Source organism: Cherax quadricarinatus, chromosome 41 (genome assembly GCF_038502225.1).
Source record: "Cherax quadricarinatus isolate ZL_2023a chromosome 41, ASM3850222v1, whole genome shotgun sequence".
In the NCBI taxonomy this organism is placed as follows: domain Eukaryota; kingdom Metazoa; phylum Arthropoda; class Malacostraca; order Decapoda; family Parastacidae; genus Cherax; species Cherax quadricarinatus.
Genome location: NC_091332.1, coordinates 12465898 through 12486600, shown reverse-complemented (window position 1 = coordinate 12486600; position 20703 = coordinate 12465898). Strand labels below are relative to the sequence as shown.

The 20703-nt window shown below is 40.0% G+C and overlaps 1 protein-coding gene across 1 annotated transcript in view; it reads left to right on the top strand.

Annotated features, from left to right (window-relative positions):
- The window catches only part of Sema2a (Semaphorin 2a), a 162448-nt gene that overhangs the window by 123434 nt on the left and 18311 nt on the right, over positions 1-20703 (top strand). The window contains exon 11 of the mRNA XM_070092815.1: positions 9759-10001. Within this exon, the coding sequence (XP_069948916.1) occupies positions 9759-10001 (243 nt within the window). The remainder of the gene's footprint in view (positions 1-9758; positions 10002-20703) is intronic.

The window sequence follows — 20703 nt, the reverse complement described above, 5'->3', positions numbered from 1 at the left end:
AGGGTGGGGGCAGTGGAAAAAGGGCTGTCTGATAAATGTCGGATTTTTATATCACAGTTCATCTAATATGACATAAACAATATAAATAACATAGAAACATGATATATACAGTGGACCCCCGGTATTCGATATTAATCCGTTCCTGAGAGCTCATCGAATACCGAAAATATCGAAAACCGAATCAATTTTCCTCATAAGAAATAATGGAAATCAAATTAATCCGTGCAAGACGCCCAAAAGTATGAAAAAAAAAATTTTACTACATGAAATATTAAGTTCAATGCAATAGAATAATTACAATAACAATAAAATAATTGACACTTACCTTTAACGAAGATCTGGTGATGATTGATGGGATGGGAGAAGGGGAGAGGTGTTAGTGTTTAGAAGGGGAATCCCCTTCCATTAGGACTTGAGGTAGCAAGTCCTTTTCCGGGGTTACTTCCCTTCTTCTTTTAATGCCACTAGGACCAGCTTGAGAGTCACTGGACCTCTGTCGCACAACATAACTGGCAGCCTCACCATGCCTAATCACACTATGTATGCCACTACAATTCTTAAATCTTTTAAACCAACCTTTGCTGGCCTTAAATTCACTCACATCAGCACTAGTTGCAGGCAATGATCGCTTGAGAGATGCTATCTCCTGCTATCTGTTTTTCATTTATCCACACCAATAACAGTCTCTCAACATTTTCTAACACTTGCGGTCGCTGTTTTGTAATCACAGTTGCACCTTTTGCAAGAACAGCTTCCTTGATTGCCGTTTTCCTGGTCACTATAGTAGAGATGGTTGATTGGGGTTTATTATACAACCTGACCAGCTCCGACACACGCACTCCACTTTCGTACTTTGCAATTAGCTGTTTCTTCAGTTCAATAGTCATTAGCGCCTTTTTTCTCGAAGGGTTGGCACTAGAAGCTTTCTTGGGGCCCATGGTGACTTATTTTGCAGAAAGAAGCACCAAAAACAGTGATAATATGGATAACATGGAATGTACCGAATGTATCCTTAGATGCGCGCACATTGGCTGGCTTGTAAATACTGGCATACACGGGGCAGTTCAGACCACACGTGGACACGTCTCGTACGAATCGTATTGAATACCGGGTTTTCAATCGGATACCGAGGCAAAATTTTTGCAATACAATGCATCAAATACCGGATTTATCGAATACTGATGCCATCGAATACCGGGGGTCCACTGTACAGTGGACCCCCGCCTTACGAACGCATCGCCTTACGTTAAATCCGCCATATGAAGCATTTGAACACAAAAATTTTGCCTCGCCTCACAATAAAAAACTCGCCTTACGTGATTCGTCTGGGATGCGTCCCACGTGTGGCCTCAGCACCAGTGTTTACAAGCCAGCCAGTGAGGTCGCATCTACGCATACATTCGGTACATTTCACATTATCCCAGTGTTTTTAGTGCTTGTAACTGCAAAATAAGTCACCATGGACCCCAAGAAAGCTTCTATTGCCATCCCTGTGGTAAAAAGGGCGAGAATTAGTATGGAATTGAAAAAAGAAATTAAGGAAATGTGTGCAAAGTGGGTTGAACTGCAAACCTTTATGGATGAAAATCACCCTGACACAGCTACTGCAAGCCGTGTTGGCAACCTGTATGGCCCATTTTAGGAAAGTCTTAAAGGAACGGGAGATACAGAGCTCTATCAAATCAAATCAAGTTTATTCTCTATAAGGATTACAATGCTGAGTTTACAGAATTTGGATATTGTGTGGTTTACATGTTTTAAAATAATAATTACAGAGGGGGCCACTAGAACACCTAGCATGGCTAGGCATTTCTGGCAGACTTAGATTAATTCTTAACTTTAAAATGTTACAAATTATGAGGTAAGTTGGTATTATGGCTAAGTGACTAAATACTAGTTTGTGAGTTCAGCAATGTGAATGCTTTTGTTTTTGCACAATACATAGTTTCAGTATTGGAGTATCACAGGCCAACTTATGACTAGTTAGGATTCATTATTTTAAGATTAAGATTGATATTTCTGTGTTTATGGTCAAATGGGTGAGTGAGTGTAAGTGTGAACCACCAGGTGGTATTCATGTAATTAGTTGATGGGGTGTATCAGGGAGATAAGATGTTTTCTAATGGTAGTTTTGAAGGTGATGAATGTGCCTGCAGTTCTAGAGTTTTCAGGGAGGGTGCTCCAGATTTTAGGGCCTTTGACATACATTGAATTTTTGTAAAGGTTTAGTCGGACACAGGGAATGTCATAGAGATGTTTGTGTCTGGTGTTATGCCTGTGGGTTCTGTAACAACTATCAAGAAAGCATTTTAGGTCAAGGTTAATATTGGAATTTAAGGTCCTGTAGATGTAGATTGCACAGTAGTAAGTGTGGATGTACTGAACAGGGAGTAAGTTTAGATCTATGAAAAGTGGGGGGGAGTGTGTTGCCAGGGATGGGATTTGATTATTCTTACTGCGGCTTTTTGTTGAGTTATTATTGGCTTTAGGTGTGTTGCTGCAGTTGATCCCCAAGCACAAATAGCATAGGTGAAGTTTGGATAAATAAGTGAGTGGTATAGTGTGAGAAGGGCATTTTGTGGCACATAGTATTGTATCTTGGGGAGGATCCCAACTGTTTTGGATACTTTTTTGGTTATGTGTTTCATATGGGTGCTGAAATTCAGGTTGTTGTCAAGGTATAGGCCTAGGAATTTGCCCTCATTATGTCTGGCAATTAGAGTGTTGTCGATCTATGGACAGATTTGTTGTGCAACAGAGGTCCAGTGAATCTCAAGCTGGTCCTAGTGGCATTAAAAGAAGTAGGGAAGTAACCCCGGAAAAGGATGTGCTACCTCAAGTCCTAATGGAAGGGGATTCCCCTTCTAAACAATAACAACTTCCACACTCTCCCCTCCTCCCATCCCATTAATCATCACCAGATCTTCAATAAAGGTAAGTGTCATGTATTCTATTCTTAGTAGAGTAGTAATTGTGCATGTCTTCTTCAGTTTGTGTGTATTAAAATTAATATTTCATGTGGTAAAATTTTTTTTTTCATACTTTGGGGTGTCTTGCATGGATTAATTTGATTTCCATTATTTCTTATGGGGAAAATTAATTCGCCTTACGATAATTTCGGCTTACGATGAGCTCTCAGGAATGGATTAATATCGTAAGGTGGGGGTCCACTGTACTCTAGGATGAATAAAATATGTCATTATGTAACAGGTGGAGGCGGCCACAACCGCTCCCTCTTTGTTGTGGTAAACACTGCCATCTAGTGACGGCCTTTTGAAGCCGTCTATTATTATAATTATTATATGTAGTACATTATTGTTATACTGTACAGTGGACCCCCGGTATTCGATGGCATCGGTATTTGATAAATCCGGTATTCGATGCATTATATCACAAAAAATTTTCCTTGGTATTCGATTGAAAACCCGGTATTCGATACGATTCGTACGAGACCTGTCCACATGTGGCCTGAACTGCCCCTTGTGTGCCAGTGTTTATAAGCCAGCCAGTGTGCGCGCATCTAAGGATACATTCGGTACATTCCATATTATCCATATTATCACTGTGTTTGGTGCTTGTTTCTGCAAAATGAGTCACCAAGGGCCCCAAGAAAGCTTCTAGTGCCAACCCTGTGGTAAAAAGGGTGAGAATTAGTATGGAAATTAAGAAAGATTTTTGAAGGGTTTGGGGCTAACCCTGAAAAGCCTTTACCAGTTGTGGAATACATTGGGCCTACTTCAAAAATTAAGGAAATGTGTGCACAGTGGGTTGAAGTGCAAACCTTTATGGATGAAAATCACCCTAACACAGCTATTACAATGACAATGTTGTGGCCCATTTTAGACAAATCGTAAAGGAACGGGAGGTACAGAGCTCTATGGACAGATTTGTTGTGCGACAGAGGTCCAGTGAATCTCAAGCTGGTCCTAGTGGCCTTAAAAGAAAAAGGGAAGTAATCCTGGAAAAGGACTTGCTACCTCAAGTCCTAATGGAAGGGGATTCCCCTTATAAACACTAACACCTCTCCCCTCCTTCCATCCCATCAATCATCACCAGATCTTCATTAAAGGTAAGTGTCAATTATTTTATTGTTATTGTAATTATTCTATTGCATTAAACTTAATATTTCATGTAGTAAATTTTTTTTTTTCATACTTTTGGGTGTCTTGCACGGATTAATTTGATTTTCATTATTTCTTATGAGGAAAATTGATTCGGTTTTCGATATTATCGGTATTCGATGAGCTCTCAGGAACGGATTAATATTGAATACTGGGGGTCCACTGTATATGTATTATTATTATTATTATTATTATTATTGTATTACATATACTATTATTATTATACATATTATTATTATTATATGTATTATTATTATTAAACATATTATTATTATTATTAATATATAAATTGTAATTATTATTCACACAAAAAATATAAGATTTACTGTTATTCCTTATTGCAATAATTGTATAAATAATGTCAACCCATTCACGACTGCATGTTGGAATGGACAGTGACATCATTTGTTTACTCTGAAACAGCCAAGCAATGGACCATTTCTCCTAGGCTGAGCTCTATTTCTAGGTACTTTTTGTCGTGAAAGCAATCAAAATCATATCTATTTCTGTAATATATCTTTATAAAACTGGGTTGCTTAAATGTGCGTGGATGTAGTGCGGATGACAAGAAACAGATGATTGCTGATGTTATGAATGAAAAGAAGTTGGATGTCCTGGCCCTAAGCGAAACAAAGCTGAAGGGGGTAGGAGAGTTTCAGTGGGGGGAAATAAATGGGATTAAATCTGGAGTATCTGAGAGAGTTAGAGCAAAGGAAGGGGTAGCAGTAATGTTAAATGATCAGTTATGGAAGGAGAAAAGAGAATATGAATGTGTAAATTCAAGAATTATGTGGATTAAAGTAAAGGTTGGATGCGAGAAGTGGGTCATAATAAGCGTGTATGCACCTGGAGAAGAGAGGAATGCAGAGGAGAGAGAGAGATTTTGGAAGATGTTAAGTGAATGTATAGGAGCCTTTGAACCAAGTGAGAGAGTAATTGTGGTAGGGGACTTGAATGCTAAAGTAGGAGAAACTTTTAGAGAGGGTGTGGTAGGTAAGTTTGGGGTGCCAGGTGTAAATGATAATGGGAGCCCTTTGATTGAACTTTGTATAGAAAGGGGTTTAGTTATAGGTAATACATATTTTAAGAAAAAGAGGATAAATAAGTATACACGATATGATGTAGGGCGAAATGACAGTAGTTTGTTGGATTATGTATTGGTAGATAAAAGACTGTTGAGTAGACTTCAGGATGTACATGTTTATAGAGGGGCCACAGATATATCAGATCACTTTCTAGTTGTAGCTACACTGAGAGTAAAAGGTAGATGGGATACAAGGAGAATAGAAGCATCAGGGAAGAGAGAGGTGAAGGTTTATAAACTAAAAGAGGAGGCAGTTAGGGTAAGATATAAACAGCTATTGGAGGATAGATGGGCTAATGAGAGCATAGGCAATGGGGTCGAAGAGGTATGGGGTAGGTTTAAAAATGTAGTGTTAGAGTGTTCAGCAGAAGTTTGTGGTTACAGGAAAGTGGGTGCAGGAGGGAAGAGGAGCGATTGGTGGAATGATGATGTAAAGAGAGTAGTAAGGGAGAAAAAGTTAGCATATGAGAAGTTTTTACAAAGTAGAAGTGATGCAAGGAGGGAAGAGTATATGGAGAAAAAGAGAGAAGTTAAGAGAGTGGTGAAGCAATGTAAAAAGAGAGCAAATGAGAGAGTGGGTGAGATGTTATCAACAAATTTTGTTGAAAATAAGAAAAAGTTTTGGAGTGAGATTAACAAGTTAAGAAAGCCTAGAGAACAAATGGATTTGTCAGTTAAAAATAGGAGAGGAGAGTTATTAAATGGAGAGTTAGAGGTATTGGGAAGATGGAAGGAATATTTTGAGGAATTGTTAAATGTTGATGAAGATAGGGAAGCTGTGATTTCGTGTATAGGGCAAGGAGGAATAACATCTTGTAGGAGTGAGGAAGAGCCAGTTGTGAGTGTGGGGGAAGTTCGTGAGGCAGTAGGTAAAATGAAAGGGGGTAAGGCAGCCGGGATTGATGGGATAAAGATAGAAATGTTAAAAGCAGGTGGGGATATAGTTTTGGAGTGGTTGGTGCAATTATTTAATAAATGTATGGAAGAGGGTAAGGTACCTAGGGATTGGCAGAGAGCATGCATAGTTCCTTTGTATAAAGGCAAAGGGGATAAAAGAGAGTGCAAAAATTATAGGGGGATAAGTCTGTTGAGTGTACCTGGTAAAGTGTATGGTAGAGTTATAATTGAAAGAATTAACTAGGAGTAAGATGGAGAATAGGATAGCAGATGAACAAGGAGGCTTTAGGAAAGGTAGGGGGTGTGTGGACCAGGTGTTTACAGTGAAACATATAAGTGAACAGTATTTAGATAAGGCTAAAGAGGTCTTTGTGGCATTTATGGATTTGGAAAAGGCGTATGACAGGGTGGATAGGGGGGCAATGTGGCAGATGTTGCAAGTGTATGGTGTAGGAGGTAGGTTACTGAAAGCAGTGAAGAGTTTTTACGAGGATAGTGAGGCTCAAGTTAGAGTATGTAGGAAAGAGGGAAATTTTTTCCCAGTAAAAGTAGGCCTTAGACAAGGATGTGTGATGTCACCGTGGTTGTTTAATATATTTATAGATGGGGTTGTAAGAGAAGTAAATGCGAGGGTCTTGGCAAGAGGCGTGGAGTTAAAAGATAAAGAATCACACACAAAGTGGGAGTTGTCACAGCTGCTCTTTGCTGATGACACTGTGCTCTTGGGAGATTCTGAAGAGAAGTTGCAGAGATTGGTGGATGAATTTGGTAGGGTGTGCAAAAGAAGAAAATTAAAGGTGAATACAGGAAAGAGTAAGGTTATGAGGATAACAAAAAGATTAGGTGATGAAAGATTGAATATCAGATTGGAGGGAGAGAGTATGGAGGAGGTGAACGTATTCAGATATTTGGGAGTGGACGTGTCAGCGGATGGGTCTATGAAAGATGAGGTGAATCATAGAATTGATGAGGGAAAAAGAGTGAGTGGTGCACTTAGGAGTCTGTGGAGACAAAGAACTTTGTCCTTGGAGGCAAAGAGGGGAATGTATGAGAGTATAGTTTTACCAACGCTCTTATATGGGTGTGAAGCGTGGGTGATGAATGTTGCAGCGAGGAGAAGGCTGGAGGCAGTGGAGATGTCATGTCTGAGGGCAATGTGTGGTGTGAATATAATGCAGAGAATTCGTAGTTTGGAAGTTAGGAGGAGGTGCAGGATTACCAAAACTGTTGTCCAGAGGGCTGAGGAAGGGTTGTTGAGGTGGTTCGGACATGTAGAGAGAATGGAGCGAAACAGAATGACTTCAAGAGTGTATCAGTCTGTAGTGGAAGGAAGGCGGGGTAGGGGTCGGCCTAGGAAGGGTTGGAGGGAGGGGGTAAAGGAGGTTTTGTGTGCGAGGGGCTTGGACTTCCAGCAGGCATGCGTGAGCGTGTTTGATAGGAGTGAATGGAGACAAATGGTTTTTAATACTTGACGTGCTGTTGGAGTGTGAGCAAAGTAACATTTATGAAGGGATTCAGGGAAACCGGCAGGCCGGACTTGAGTCCTGGAGATGGGAAGTACAGTGCCTGCACTCTGAAGGAGGGGTGTTAATGTTGCAGTTTAAAAACTGTAGTGTAAAGCACCCTTCTGGCAAGACAGTGATGGAGTGAATGATGGTGAAAGTTTTTCTTTTTCGGGCCACCCTGCCTTGGTGGGAATCGGCCGGTGTGATAATAAAAATAATAATATCTTCCATTCTATCAAATGAGACAAAAAAACGAGAATATAACCATAAAAACCGTATGAAAATACCGCTAAGGGGTGGCTAATTGCTGAGAAGTGAACTCCATTATTTATGCTTAGATTTCTTTCATTTTTGGTGTACGTTAAGAAGCATCTTTCCATCATACATTGCCCAAGTTTCAATAAGATAGTCCAACAAACAAATGAGATGCAATTCCCGAGATCAAGAGCCAGAGCCCCTCACCAGTGTCAAGGAACCTGCCTTGAGGTGTGCTTGCTTGTGGAAATTTTGCTCGCGTATGCAAGCAAACAATCGACCCATTGACTGCTTGTATTTGGAAAAACTCGCACGTGGACACGCTCGCAAGTAGTGGTCCCACTGTAATTGATAATTGTTCAGGATGGGCTGAAACATTTCTCAAGTTTCCTCTCCAAATTTCAGGTTAGTTGTAAAGAGTCACAGATAACAGATATAATTGTGAGATGTTGCGTACTGTGTCTGGAATATACTACTAGGGAGTCTGGTATTGACCCTGAATACTGAAATCCTTTTTATTTTTTTATCACGTAAGGAGTATTGAGGACCAAGCCAACCTTCTTGCATTTACAAGTTCATGCCCCCACTGACATGAATGTGTTCCAAAGAACTCTTCATGTAGGTTAAAGTTTGCTCGTCAAAACATGGACTTTGTGGATACAGTATCATATATATTGTCCATCTGGAGTTTACCTGGAGAGAGTTCCAGGGCTCAACGCCCCCACGGCTCGGTCTGTGACCAGGCCTCCTGGTGGATCAGAGCCTGATCAACCAGGCTGTTACTGCTGGCTGCATGCAATCCAACATACGAGCCACAGCCCGGTTGGTCAGGTACCGACTTTAGGTGCTTGTCCAGTGCCTGCTTGAAGAGAGCCAGGGGTCTATTGGTAATCCCCCTTATGTATGCTGGGAGGCAGTTGAACAGTCTCGGGCCCGACACTTATTGTATTGTCTCTTAACGTGCTAGTGACACCCCTGCTTTCCATTGGGGGGATGTTGCATCGTCTGCCGAATCTTTTGCTTTCGTTGTGAGTGATTTTCGTGTGCAAGTTCGGTTCTCTACACATATGCTGCTATGTATGATAATTCTATGTAACTGTATTTGTGTATACCTGAATAAACTTACTTACTAGTCCCTCTAGGATTTTCCAGGTGTATATAATCATGCATCTCTCCTGCCTGCGTTCCAGGGAGTACAGGTTCAGGAACTTCAAACGCTCCCAGTAACTGAGGTGTTTCATCTCCGTTATGCGCGTCGTGAAGGTTCTCTGTACATTTTGTAGGTCAGCAATTTCACCTGCCTTGAAAGGTGCTGTTAGTGTGCAGCAATATTCCAGCCTAGATAGAACAAGCGACATGAAGAGTGTCATCATGGGCTTGGCATCTCTAGTGAAATAAGAATTTCACCATATTAGGAAAGTAACAAATTGTGTAAGAAGTACTGCTTGCAGAATGTTTCTTTAATGATTTGCAGAGTCTTAATATTCTTTATGGAAGAGACTGGTAGAATGTGTAAAACAGCTCTAGTAAATTCTGCTATTAATGCTACTCAAAGCAGCATTATAGCAGAATAATTACCAAATTTAAGAATGTGTTGAGTACCTCTACTTCAGATTTCACTGTTAATGTGGCCTGTAAAATGATCTTATCTTGATTATTGTTACTATGGGGAGGTGCTAAACCCATAAGGTTCATACAGCACCTGAGGGAAAGAAAGGGTGGGAGATAATCAGGCTTGATCTGAGGAAGGAAAGAGTAGATAATGAGACTTTCACCAGCATCCACATTGAAGGATCAAACTTCAGTATTTCTTTCAATTGGGAAATAGTGAAATAGCAACGAGGTTTGTTATTTGAATAATATTGTGAATACAGTAGCTTTTTTATTATATGATAGGTATGCAGATTTACAACATATAGAATCTAACCTGAAGCTATGTTTTTGCAGCCTTCTGCAGGATGTTACAGGCTCAACTCCAGGACTGTGTGATGCTTGCATTGCAAAGAAGAAGATGGTAGTGACTTGGGGCCAAAGCATTCATTTAGGCTGTGCTGTAAAACTTCCCCGTCCCATCTCTTTAAAAGACATTACTTGGCACCACTACTCGAAAGATAAGGGCAAATATCAAATTAGATACAGGTGAGTAATTGAAAGATTATTAATGTCCTGCAAAACAATGACATCCTCTAGAAACAATGTTAATGATTCATTGACATATCTTTGCGTATTTTTTTTCCAGAATATAAACAAAGTTATGGTATAGTAGAACCCCAGCTTATGAACAATACAAGTTCTTGGAAGCCATTCAGAACATGGATCCCATTTTTACATGGACACATAATGTTAAAAGTGAAGAAGCATTCCTGAACTATACTATTCCATATCTAATTTCATTTAAGTTGTATTTTAAACTGTGAAATTGAAATGGTGTCCCTCCTTCTCCACCTCCTCCCATTCCCTCTTCTGTTTCCCAACCTTTCTCTCCCATTTCATGTTTCCTTTTCTCTTATTCCTGCTCTTTTTCCCTCTATAGCTAAGTTTATTTTCTGTAACATTACATAGTACAGTAATTAGATGTTTTATAGCAGAGTACAATGAAAAGTCTATAGTTATTCAGTGCATAACTTAAAATTACATATACAGTGGACTCTCGATAATCGTAAGGCTCAATAGTCGTAATTTTCGGAAATCATAATGTTATTTTCGTCAAAACATTGGCTCGCGAATCGTCGTTTGACTCGCAAATAGTAGTCATTCATCCCAGACGTGTACACATGGCTCCAAGCCGCCTCGCCTTCCCTTCCCAGCCAGTGTGACATTGTTTACCAGTGAGTGACGGTCCCCTCACTTGTTCATCTGAAATACTATTTCATAATATTCCATTCATTTTAGTGCTTGCAACTGCTAAATAAGCTACCATGGCTCCAAAGAAAGCTCCTAGTGCCAGGCCTTTGGTAAAGAAGGTGAGAAATATGATTGAATTCAAGAAAAACATCATTGATCAATATGAAAGTGGTGTACATGTGGCCGAACTGGCCAGGATGTATAAGAAACCCCATACAACCATAGTTTCCATTGTGGCCAAGAAAAAGGAAATCAAGGAAGCAAAGGGGGTAAATATGCTGACAAAAATGAGATCACCAGTACTCGTAGATGTTGAGAAGTTATTATTGGTGTGGATAAACGAGAAACAGTTAGCAGGAGATAGTCTTATGCAGTCGCTTATTTGTGAAAAGGATAGGCAGTTGCATGACGATCTTGTAAAGGAATTGCCTGCAACGAGTACTGAGATTTGTGAATTTAAGGCCAACAAAGGCTGGTTTGAGAGATTTAAGAACCATAGTGGCATACACAGTGTGATCAGGCATGGCGAGGCTGCCAGTTCGGACAAAATTGCAACTACAAAATTCGTAAGTGAATTCAAGGAGTACATAGAGGCTGAAGGATTGAAACCTGAACAAATGTTCAGTTTTGACAAAACAGGCCTCTTTTGGAAGAAAATGCCAAAGAGGATCTACATTACTCAGGAGAAAAAGGGACTGCCAGGATACAAGCCTATGAAAGACAGGCTGACGCTCATGTTGTGCTAATGCTGGTGGGAATTTCAAAGTGAAACCGTTACTAGTGTACCACTCTGAAAATCCCAGTGTTCAGAAAAACCATGTTATGAAGAGTAAATTGTGTGTGTTTTGGAAAGCTAATAATAAGGCATGGGTCATGAGGGAAATTTTCGTTGAGTGGTTCAATGAAGTGTTTGGCCCTAGTGTGAAATTGGACCTCAAGTGCCTCTTGCTCATCTTCCAAACTTGGATGACCTAATTCTGGAGGAGTTTGGGTTCATCACAGTAAAGTTCTTGCCCCCTAATACCACTCCTCTCCTCCAGCCCATGGACCAGCAGATCATTTCAAACTAAAAAACTCTACACCAAAGCAATGTTTCAAAGGTGCTTTAATGTGACCTCAGACACCCACTTGACCCTAAGAGAGTTTTGGAAAGATCACTTCAGTATCCTCCATTGCATAAGCCTTATAGGTAAGGCTTGGGAGGGAGTGACTACCAGGACTTTGAACTCTGCTTGGAGAAAATTGTGGCCAGATTGTGTTCACAAGAGGGATTTTGAAGGGTTTGGGGCTGACCCTGTCAGTAGTGAAATCTGTTGTGGCACTGGGGAGTTCCATGGGGTTGGATGTAAGTTTGGAGGATGTGGAAGAGTTGGTGGAGGACCACAAACAAGAGCTAACCACTGAGGAGCTGCAAGAACTTCAGCAGGAACAGCAACAGACTGTAGCTCAGAATATTGCTGCAGAGGTGGAGGAAGAGAGATGGAAGAAGTTGCCTTCTTCAGAAATTAAGGAGATTTTTGAAATGTGGGGTAGGATGGAAAGATTTATGGAGAAACATCACCCTGACGAGGCTGTTGCAAGCCATATCGGCAACTTGTACAGTGACAAAGTCTTGGCCCATTTTAGGGAAGTTTTAAAGAGATGCCAGAAACAGAGCTCTCTGGACAAGTATTTAGTGCCACAGGTATACAGTGGCTCTCAAGCTGGTCCTAGTGGTATTAAGAAACAGAGAAGAGAAGTAACCCAAGAAAAGGACTTCGTACCCGAGGTGTTGATGGAAGGGGATTCCCCTTCCAAACAGTAACTAATCCAATCTCTCTTCTCCTCCAGTCTTCCATACACTGAGAGGAATCGCCAATAAGGTAAGTGTTATGCTATTAATGTTTCATTCATCGTGTCCCATTGTATTGTTTATGTACTACATCTATATTTCATGTAAAAATATTTTTTGTTTTAATACTTCTGGGTGTCAGGAATGGATTAATTATATTTACATTATTTCTTACAGGGAAAATGGATTCAAAAATCGTCAATTTCAATAATAGTCACGCTTCCAGGAACGGATTAATTACAAAAAGCGAGGACCCACTGTACAGTGAACCCTTGTTTTTTGTGAGTCTCAGTTTTCGGGAAATTTGGTTATTGGCAACTTTTTTCGTCAAAATATAGCCTGGTTTTCGTGATTTCCCTTGGATTTCGGTGGTCGTATGGAACGTGTCCCAGTGGCTGCGCTCACACAGAGCCTCCCACCGATGCATTCAGAGTCAGTCCGGCATTGTTTTTTGGCAAGTGAGCATCGTCCCCGCGTTCATACGAAACATTTCATAATAATCCATTGTATTTGTGCTTGCAACTGCTAAATAAGCCACCATGGGCCCAAGGAAAGCTCCTAGTGCCAGCCCTTTGGTAAAGAAGGTTGTGGAATGTATTGTGACATTGGGTAATTCCATGGGGTTGGATGTGAGTGACCAGGGTGTGGAAGAGTTGGTGGAGGACCACAGTGAAGAGCTAACCACTGAAGAGCTGCAAGAGCTTCATCTGCAACAGCAACAGACCACAGGTGAGGAAATTGCTTCACAGGAGGAGGAACAGAGAGGGAAGAAGGTGCCTTCAAAGATTAAGGACATTTGTGCAAAGTGGAGTGAGGTGCAAATGTTTGTGGAGGAACATCACCCTAACAAAGCTGTCGTAGGCAGTGTCTGTGACATGTTCATTGACAATACCTTGTCCCATTTTAGGCAAATCTTAGGGATGCCAGAAACAGGGCTCTCTGGAACAATTTTTTGAGCAACAGGGGTCCAGTGACTCTCAAGCTGGTCCTAGTGCCTTTACCCCGTAAATGGTCCAAGCAGATCTACGTTCACATGCGTAGTGCTCCAAAAGTAGATCTACTTTTTTTACATATTTTAAAATATAACAAAAAAAAAAAAGTAGATCAAAGTTTTTTACATGTTTTCAAATGTAAAAAAAAAAAAATCTACTTTTTCTACATGCTATCAAATGTTGAAAAAACGTATATATACGTTTGGACCGTTTACAGATTAAAAAACAAAGAAGGAAAGTAACCCCGGATAAGGACTCTGTACCTAAAGTGTTTATGGAAGGGGATTCCCCTTCCAAACAATAGTAACTTCTCCTCCCTCTCCCCTCCTCCCATCTTCCATACACCAACAAGAGTCTTCAATAAAGGTAAGTGTGATGATATTATTGCTTTATACCGATTTATCATTCTTTTCGGTAGGTAAATCTATATTTAATCTCTAAAAAAATTATTTTTTGGGTGTCTGGAACAGATTAATTGGATTTACATTATTTCTTATGGGGAAAATGGTTTCAGTTTTCGTGGATTTTGGTTTTAACCCTTTCAGGGTCCAAAGGCCAAATTTCAAAGTGCGCACCAGTGTCCAAGAATTTTCAAAAAATAATTTTATTTTTTCTTATGAAATGGTACAGAATCTTTTTCTGAAGGTAATAAAATAAAAAGTACGAAATTTGATGGAAAATTGACGAAATTATGCTCTCGCAAATTTTGATGTGTCAGCGATATTTACGCATCGGCGATTTTGCTGACTTTGACTCCCATTTTAGGCCAATTACTTTATTCCAGTCGACCAAATTCTTAGCTATTTCACTAGTATTACTTCTATTCTATCGATTGAGCACAAGAAATTGCCAACTCAACTGTTTCAACTACAAACTAGTGATTAGAAATTGGTAATTTGGCCAGTTTAGTGCAAAGTTCAAAATATTCCAGTTTCAAAATAGGGTCCAGAATAAACAATGCAGGCATTCCTGGCACTAAGCTAACATTTCCACTGTTCATTAGTTATGTTTTCAGGCTTTACAAATGTATTCCATTTTCATTTTTAATTCACATAATGAATTTTTATTCAAACCAAAAAATGGAAGATTTACTCTCATGCAATATTGTAATAATTGTTTAAATAATATCAGCACATTTGTGAATGTATATTAGACCCACCAGCTGGCGTGTATTTGATGTGTAAGGTCATTTGTTTACTCTTGAACATCGGCAAAAATTTAACATTTCTGCTTCTTTGAGCTCAGTTTCAAGCCATTTCAGTACTAAAACTAATTAAAACCATCTCTATTTCTGTAATATGTCTTCCATTCTATCAAATGAGACCAAGAAATCGCAAATACAACTATAAAAAACATACGAAAAAACCTGCAAAGTTGCTGTTTCAATCGAAAATTACGGTCTCGATTTTTTTCTCTCATGCACTGTGTGCTGCAGGATTTGTTTATAGATGTATTCTCTCATATCTAGGCCCAAATTTACCGCTCTCAGCTTATCAGAGTGAGCTGAGCTCATGGCGTAGATCTATGGTTTGGACCCTCAACGTATAGCCGTAGATCTATGGCACGGACCCTCAAAGGGTTAAGCAGACTCTCTGGAACGGATTAATCACGAAAACTAAGGGTCCACTGTATTTGAAAGTAGTTATAGAGTAGGCTTTTTTTTTCAATACACCGGCCATATCCCACCAACGCAGGGTGACCTAAAAAGAAAACAAAAGTTTCTCTTTTTAAATTTAGTAGTGAATACAAGAAGGGTTACTAGCCCCTTGCTTCTGACATATTAGTTGCCTCTTACAACAAGCATGGCTTATGGGGGAAGAATTCTATTTCACTTTCCCATGGAGTATAGAATAGGTCTTTGTCTTTCAACAAACCAGCTGTCTCCCACCAAGCCAGGATGGCCCAAAAAGAAAAATGAAAGTTTCTCTTTTTAATTCAGTTATGTATACAGGAGAAGGGGTTCATGAAAATTTATGTGGAGCTAAGAGAAATAAGTGAAACAATCATAAGTAATAACTCCTGAGTGTTACCATTAGTATGGGCTATGAAGACAAGAAATTTAAGTACAAAGTCAAATCAAGTAAGAATCCTTTTAATAATTCTGTCATAGCAGATGGAGATGTAAAGAAATTAAACAGTGATCATTCTCTGTAAAATTCTCATGACTGTTACAACTGTTGTGTCAGATTGAAGGGATTGTAGGGATACAGTTAATGTGTATAGAAGAATAGTGGAAACAAAAGGCACATGAAGATGAATACTCAGTAGGCAGGTTTCAAATTTTTTTGATGTACTAATATATGTATATCATGAATCACATTAGCATAAGGTGGTGCTTTTTCACAGTAGTTTAGAAGCTGTTGGCAAAGATGGAACCTTTGGAATCTTCCAGTAGAACGTTTCAGGTTTTCAGACTTTTTATGTGCATTGAGTTTTTACTCAGGTTGAGTCAAACACTGGGAACATCAGAGAGATATTTATTTCATGTATTATGTTTACAAGTTATGTTGCAGCTCTACAAGGAGTGTCAGAGCTGGATTTATACTGGTTTACCTGGTTTACCTGGAGAGAGTTCTGGGGTCAACGCCCCCGTGGCCCGGTCTGTGACCAGGCCTCCTGGTGTTGATTATGTATATATAGTATACACATTAGTAAGAGTGAAAGCATATTATGTTGAATTAAGTTTTAAGTGATTGAAGAGTGGGCATGTGTTGTTTATCACCTGTTTAAGGGATCATCCAGACAGCCTTTTTTTGTTGTTACTATTGGTTTTGGGTGATTTGCTGTAGGCAAGGTTAGATTAGAGTAGCACAGAGTAATGTTGAATATATGGTATACCTGGAAAGAGTTTTGGGGGTCAGTGCCTCCATGGCCCAGTCTTTGACCAAGCCTTGTGGTGGATCAGAGCCTGATCATCCGGGCTGTTACTGCTGTTACACACATATGAACGACACCTTGGCTGGTCAGGTAATGACTTTAGGTGCCTCCCCAATGCCTTCTTGAAAACAGCCAGAGGTCTGTTGATAATCCCTCTGATGTATGCTGGGAGGCAGTTGAACAGTCTTGGGCCCCTGACACTTATTGTGTTTTCTCTTAGCATACTTGTGGCGCCCCTGGTTTTCATTAGGGGGATATTGCATCGCCTGTCGAGTCTTTTGCTTTCATAGGGAGTGATTTTCGTGTGCAGATTTGGGAGTAGTCCCTCTAGGATTTTTCAAGTGTATATTGTCATGTACCTTTCTCACCAGGGAAAAAGATTGTGGTGAGAGAAGTTTAGGCATGAGCAGCAGAAGGGCTACCTACCTCTTTCCCATTTCCTCCCTCTCATCATAACTGACACAACACACTTTACATATGCTCTCACTGTTATGGTTACAGTTTTCCCTACAAATTATTGATGTCCATGAGAATGCATGACCAGAATAAAAGGAGATTTAAGCATGGGAAAAACATTAAGCCAGTAAATATTTTTTTTTTTAACACCAGCTGTTTCCCAATGAGGTAGGATCCCCTCCCCCACAAAAAAAAAAATCACTTATCATTTATTCATTCTGACTTGTCAGAAGAGTGCTGACATTATGATTTAGATGACCCTCCAAACTGCAGCATCTCCACCCCTCCTTCAAGGTATAGGCACCATACTTCCCACTTCCAGGACTAGAGTCCACCTAACCAGCTTCCCAGAATCCCTTTATAAATGTTACTTTGCTAACACTCCAACAGCGTATCAAATTATAAAATGCACTTGCTTCCACTTGTTCCTATCTAACATGCTCACACAAGCCTACTGGATGTCAAAACTACTAGCACTCAAAACATTCCTTATCCCCCCTCCCTCCAGTCAATCCTGGAATGACCCACTATCCCTCCTCTCCTCCACCCCAGGTTTATTTGCTGTTTTTTTTTTTCCAACAAATCAGGTGTATCCTACCGAGGTAGGGTGACCTAAAAAAGAAAAACGAAAGTTTTACTTCTTAAATTTAGTGCAGTAATTTATAAAGGAGAAGGGGGTTATATGCTCTCCTAATCATCATATTTTTCTTTATCCAGGCATATCCCACCGAGGCAGGGTGTCCTAAAAAGAAAAATGAAAGTTTTACTTTTTAAATTTAGTAATTTATACAGGAGAAAGGGGTTATTATATGCTCTCCTAATCATCTTATTTTTCTCTATCCTCTTCAAATGTCCAAACTACCTCAACAACCCCTCCTCTGCCTTCTGAATAATACTTTTGATAACCCTAGACCTTCTAATCCAAACGTTTCAAATTCTCTGCATGATATGCCACACATTGCTCTCAAACATGACATCTCCACTGCCTCCAACCCTCTCCTTGCTGCTGTATTTAAAACCCATTGTTTATATGTAAGAGTGTTGGTATAGGTACCACTTTGGTACATTTTCCTTTGTGTCCATGGACAGGGCTTTTTGTCTCTGCAGTGCACTGCCCACTTTCTATCCCTTATCAGTTCTGTGGTTCACCTCATCTTTCATAGACCCACCTGTAGACAAGTTTGTTACTAGATATCGTAAAACATTTGCTTCCTATCTCCAATCTTAATATCAGTTCCTCATTGCCTATATTTTTTGTTACTTATTACCTTACTCTTTCCTATGTTAACCTTTAATTTCCTCATTTTTCATGCTTTCCCAGATTCGTCTACCAACTTTTACAATTTCTCTTCAGAATCTCCTAAAAGAACTGTCACTGGCAAAAAAAAAAAAAAAAAAAAAAAGCAGTTGTGTTAACTCCCACTTTATCATTCTTTATCATTTCATTCCACTCCTCTACCCAGCAGCAACATTCTATAAATATATTAAACCTGAGCCTCACTATCTGTGTAAAATCTCCATACTACTTTTAATAACCTACCATCTGTTCCATACCTCTGGAACATATGCCACATTGCTCCCATATCCCCTTTACCATATGCTTTTTCTAAATCCGTAGGTGAAACACAAACCTTTTCTAAGTATTGTTAACCTACCATAAATGCTTCAGTGTAATCATGTGATCTACACATCTATCCTTCCTAAAATCACCTTGTTCCTATGCAGTCCCCCTCTGTCTTCCCTTTAACTCTTTCAGTAATAACCACCATACACTGTACCTGGCATACTCACCAGTCTTATTCCCTGGTAATTCTTATACTCTTTTATCCTCTTTTCCCTTGTACAAAGAAATTGTACATTATCTCTACCAATCCCTAGGCACCAGCCACCCCAAAAGTGCATCCCCACATGATTTTTAAAGAATAACTATAGTTTTACATACAGACAACAATGAGAAAGAAATACAAATGACTAATGAAATGGACAAATGAACATTTAACATCACACTTACCTTTATTGAAGACTCTTGTTAGGGTATGGATGGTGAGGAGGGGAGAGGGAGGAGGAGCAGAGGTTATTGCTTGGAAGGGGAATCCCTGTCCATAAGGACTTAAGGTATCAAGCCCTATCCAGGGTTGGTTCTCTTCTTTGTCTTTTAAGAACATAAGAACGAAGGAACACTGCAGAAGGCCTACTGGCCCATGCGAGGCAGGTCCAAGTCTCCTACCGGCTTAAGCCAATGCACCCAACCTAGTCAGGTCAGGTCACATTGACTTAAGGGAGGAACACGGCAACCGACCTGGTAGCACAAGCTATCAGGTCCAACTCACACCCACCCACATCCACTCATGTATTTATCCAACCTATTTTTAAAGCTACACAACGTTCTGGCCTCTATAACTGTACTCGGGAGGTTGTTCCACTCATCCACAACTCTATTACCAAACCAGTACTTTCTTATATCCTTCCTGAATCTGAATTTTTCCAACTTAAAACCATTGCTGCGAGTCGTGTTTAGGCTAGATATTTTCAGCACACTATTTACATCCCCTTTATTTATTCCTGTCTTCCATTTATACACCTCAATCATATCCCCCCTAATTGTACGTCTTTCTAGAGAGTGCAGATTCAGGGCCCTTAGTCTATCCTCATAGGGAAGGTTTCTGATACATGGGATCAACTTTGTCATCCTCCTTTGTACATTTTCCAGAGAATTTATATCCATTCTGTAATACGGTGACCAAAACTGTGCAGCATAATCTAAATGAGGCCTAACCAAGGATGTATAGAGTTGAAGAACAACCTGAGGACTCCTACTATTTATGCTTCTTGATATGAAGCCAAGGATTCTATTAGCTTTATTGCGAACACTTATGCACTGTTGTCTTGGTTTCAGATTACTGCTAACCAGAACTCCTAAATCCCTTTCGCAATCCGTAATATTAAGATCTACATTATTTAGTTTATATGTGGCATGGTTATTGTCCTGTCCAACATTTAGAACTTTGCATTTGTCTATATTAAACTGCATCTGCCACTTCTCCGACCACTGCATCAGTCTATTCAAATCTTCCTGGAGTGCTCTAATGTCCTCGTCAGAATGAATTCGACGGCCTATTTTGGTGTCATCGGCAAACTTGCCGATGTCGCTCTTTATGCCCTCATCTATGTCGTTTATGTAGATTGTGAACAGCAGGGGGCCCAACACTGACCCCTGTGGAACACCGCTCGTGACGCTTCCCCACTCTGATTTCTCCCCATTTATGCAAACTCTCTGCTGCCTATTTGTCAACCATGCATGGCACTGAACTCCTGTCGCACTAAAAATTGTCCAGAGAGCTCTTTTTCTGGCATCTCTTTAAGATTTGCCTAAAATGGGACAAGGCATTGTCACTGAACATGTTGCAGATATGGCTTGTATCAGCTTGGTCAGGGTGATATTTTCCCACAAAAGTTTGCATCTTCTCCCCTCTCTCTTCCTCCTAATCTGAAGCAATTTCCTCAGCTGTGGTCTGTTGCTGTTCTTGAATTCTATCATGTTTCTCGCCTTCTTTACCAAAAGGCTGTCATTAGGAACTTTCTTTGGGCCCATGGTGGCTTATTTCGCAGTCGCACTCAATAAACAAGCACAAAAAACAATGGATTGTTACGAAATGTTTCAAATGAATGCTCACTCAACCAGTGACAGCCAGACTGAGACATTTTTTTTTTTACGCAGGGTTTGACAAGGTTAAGGATCCCTAGCTTTATTGACAAGCTATTTACAGGTTAAGGATTCCTAACTTTATTGGCAAGCTAAGAGCTGTTACCTACATCAGCTCATTTGAAAGCATTTTTATTG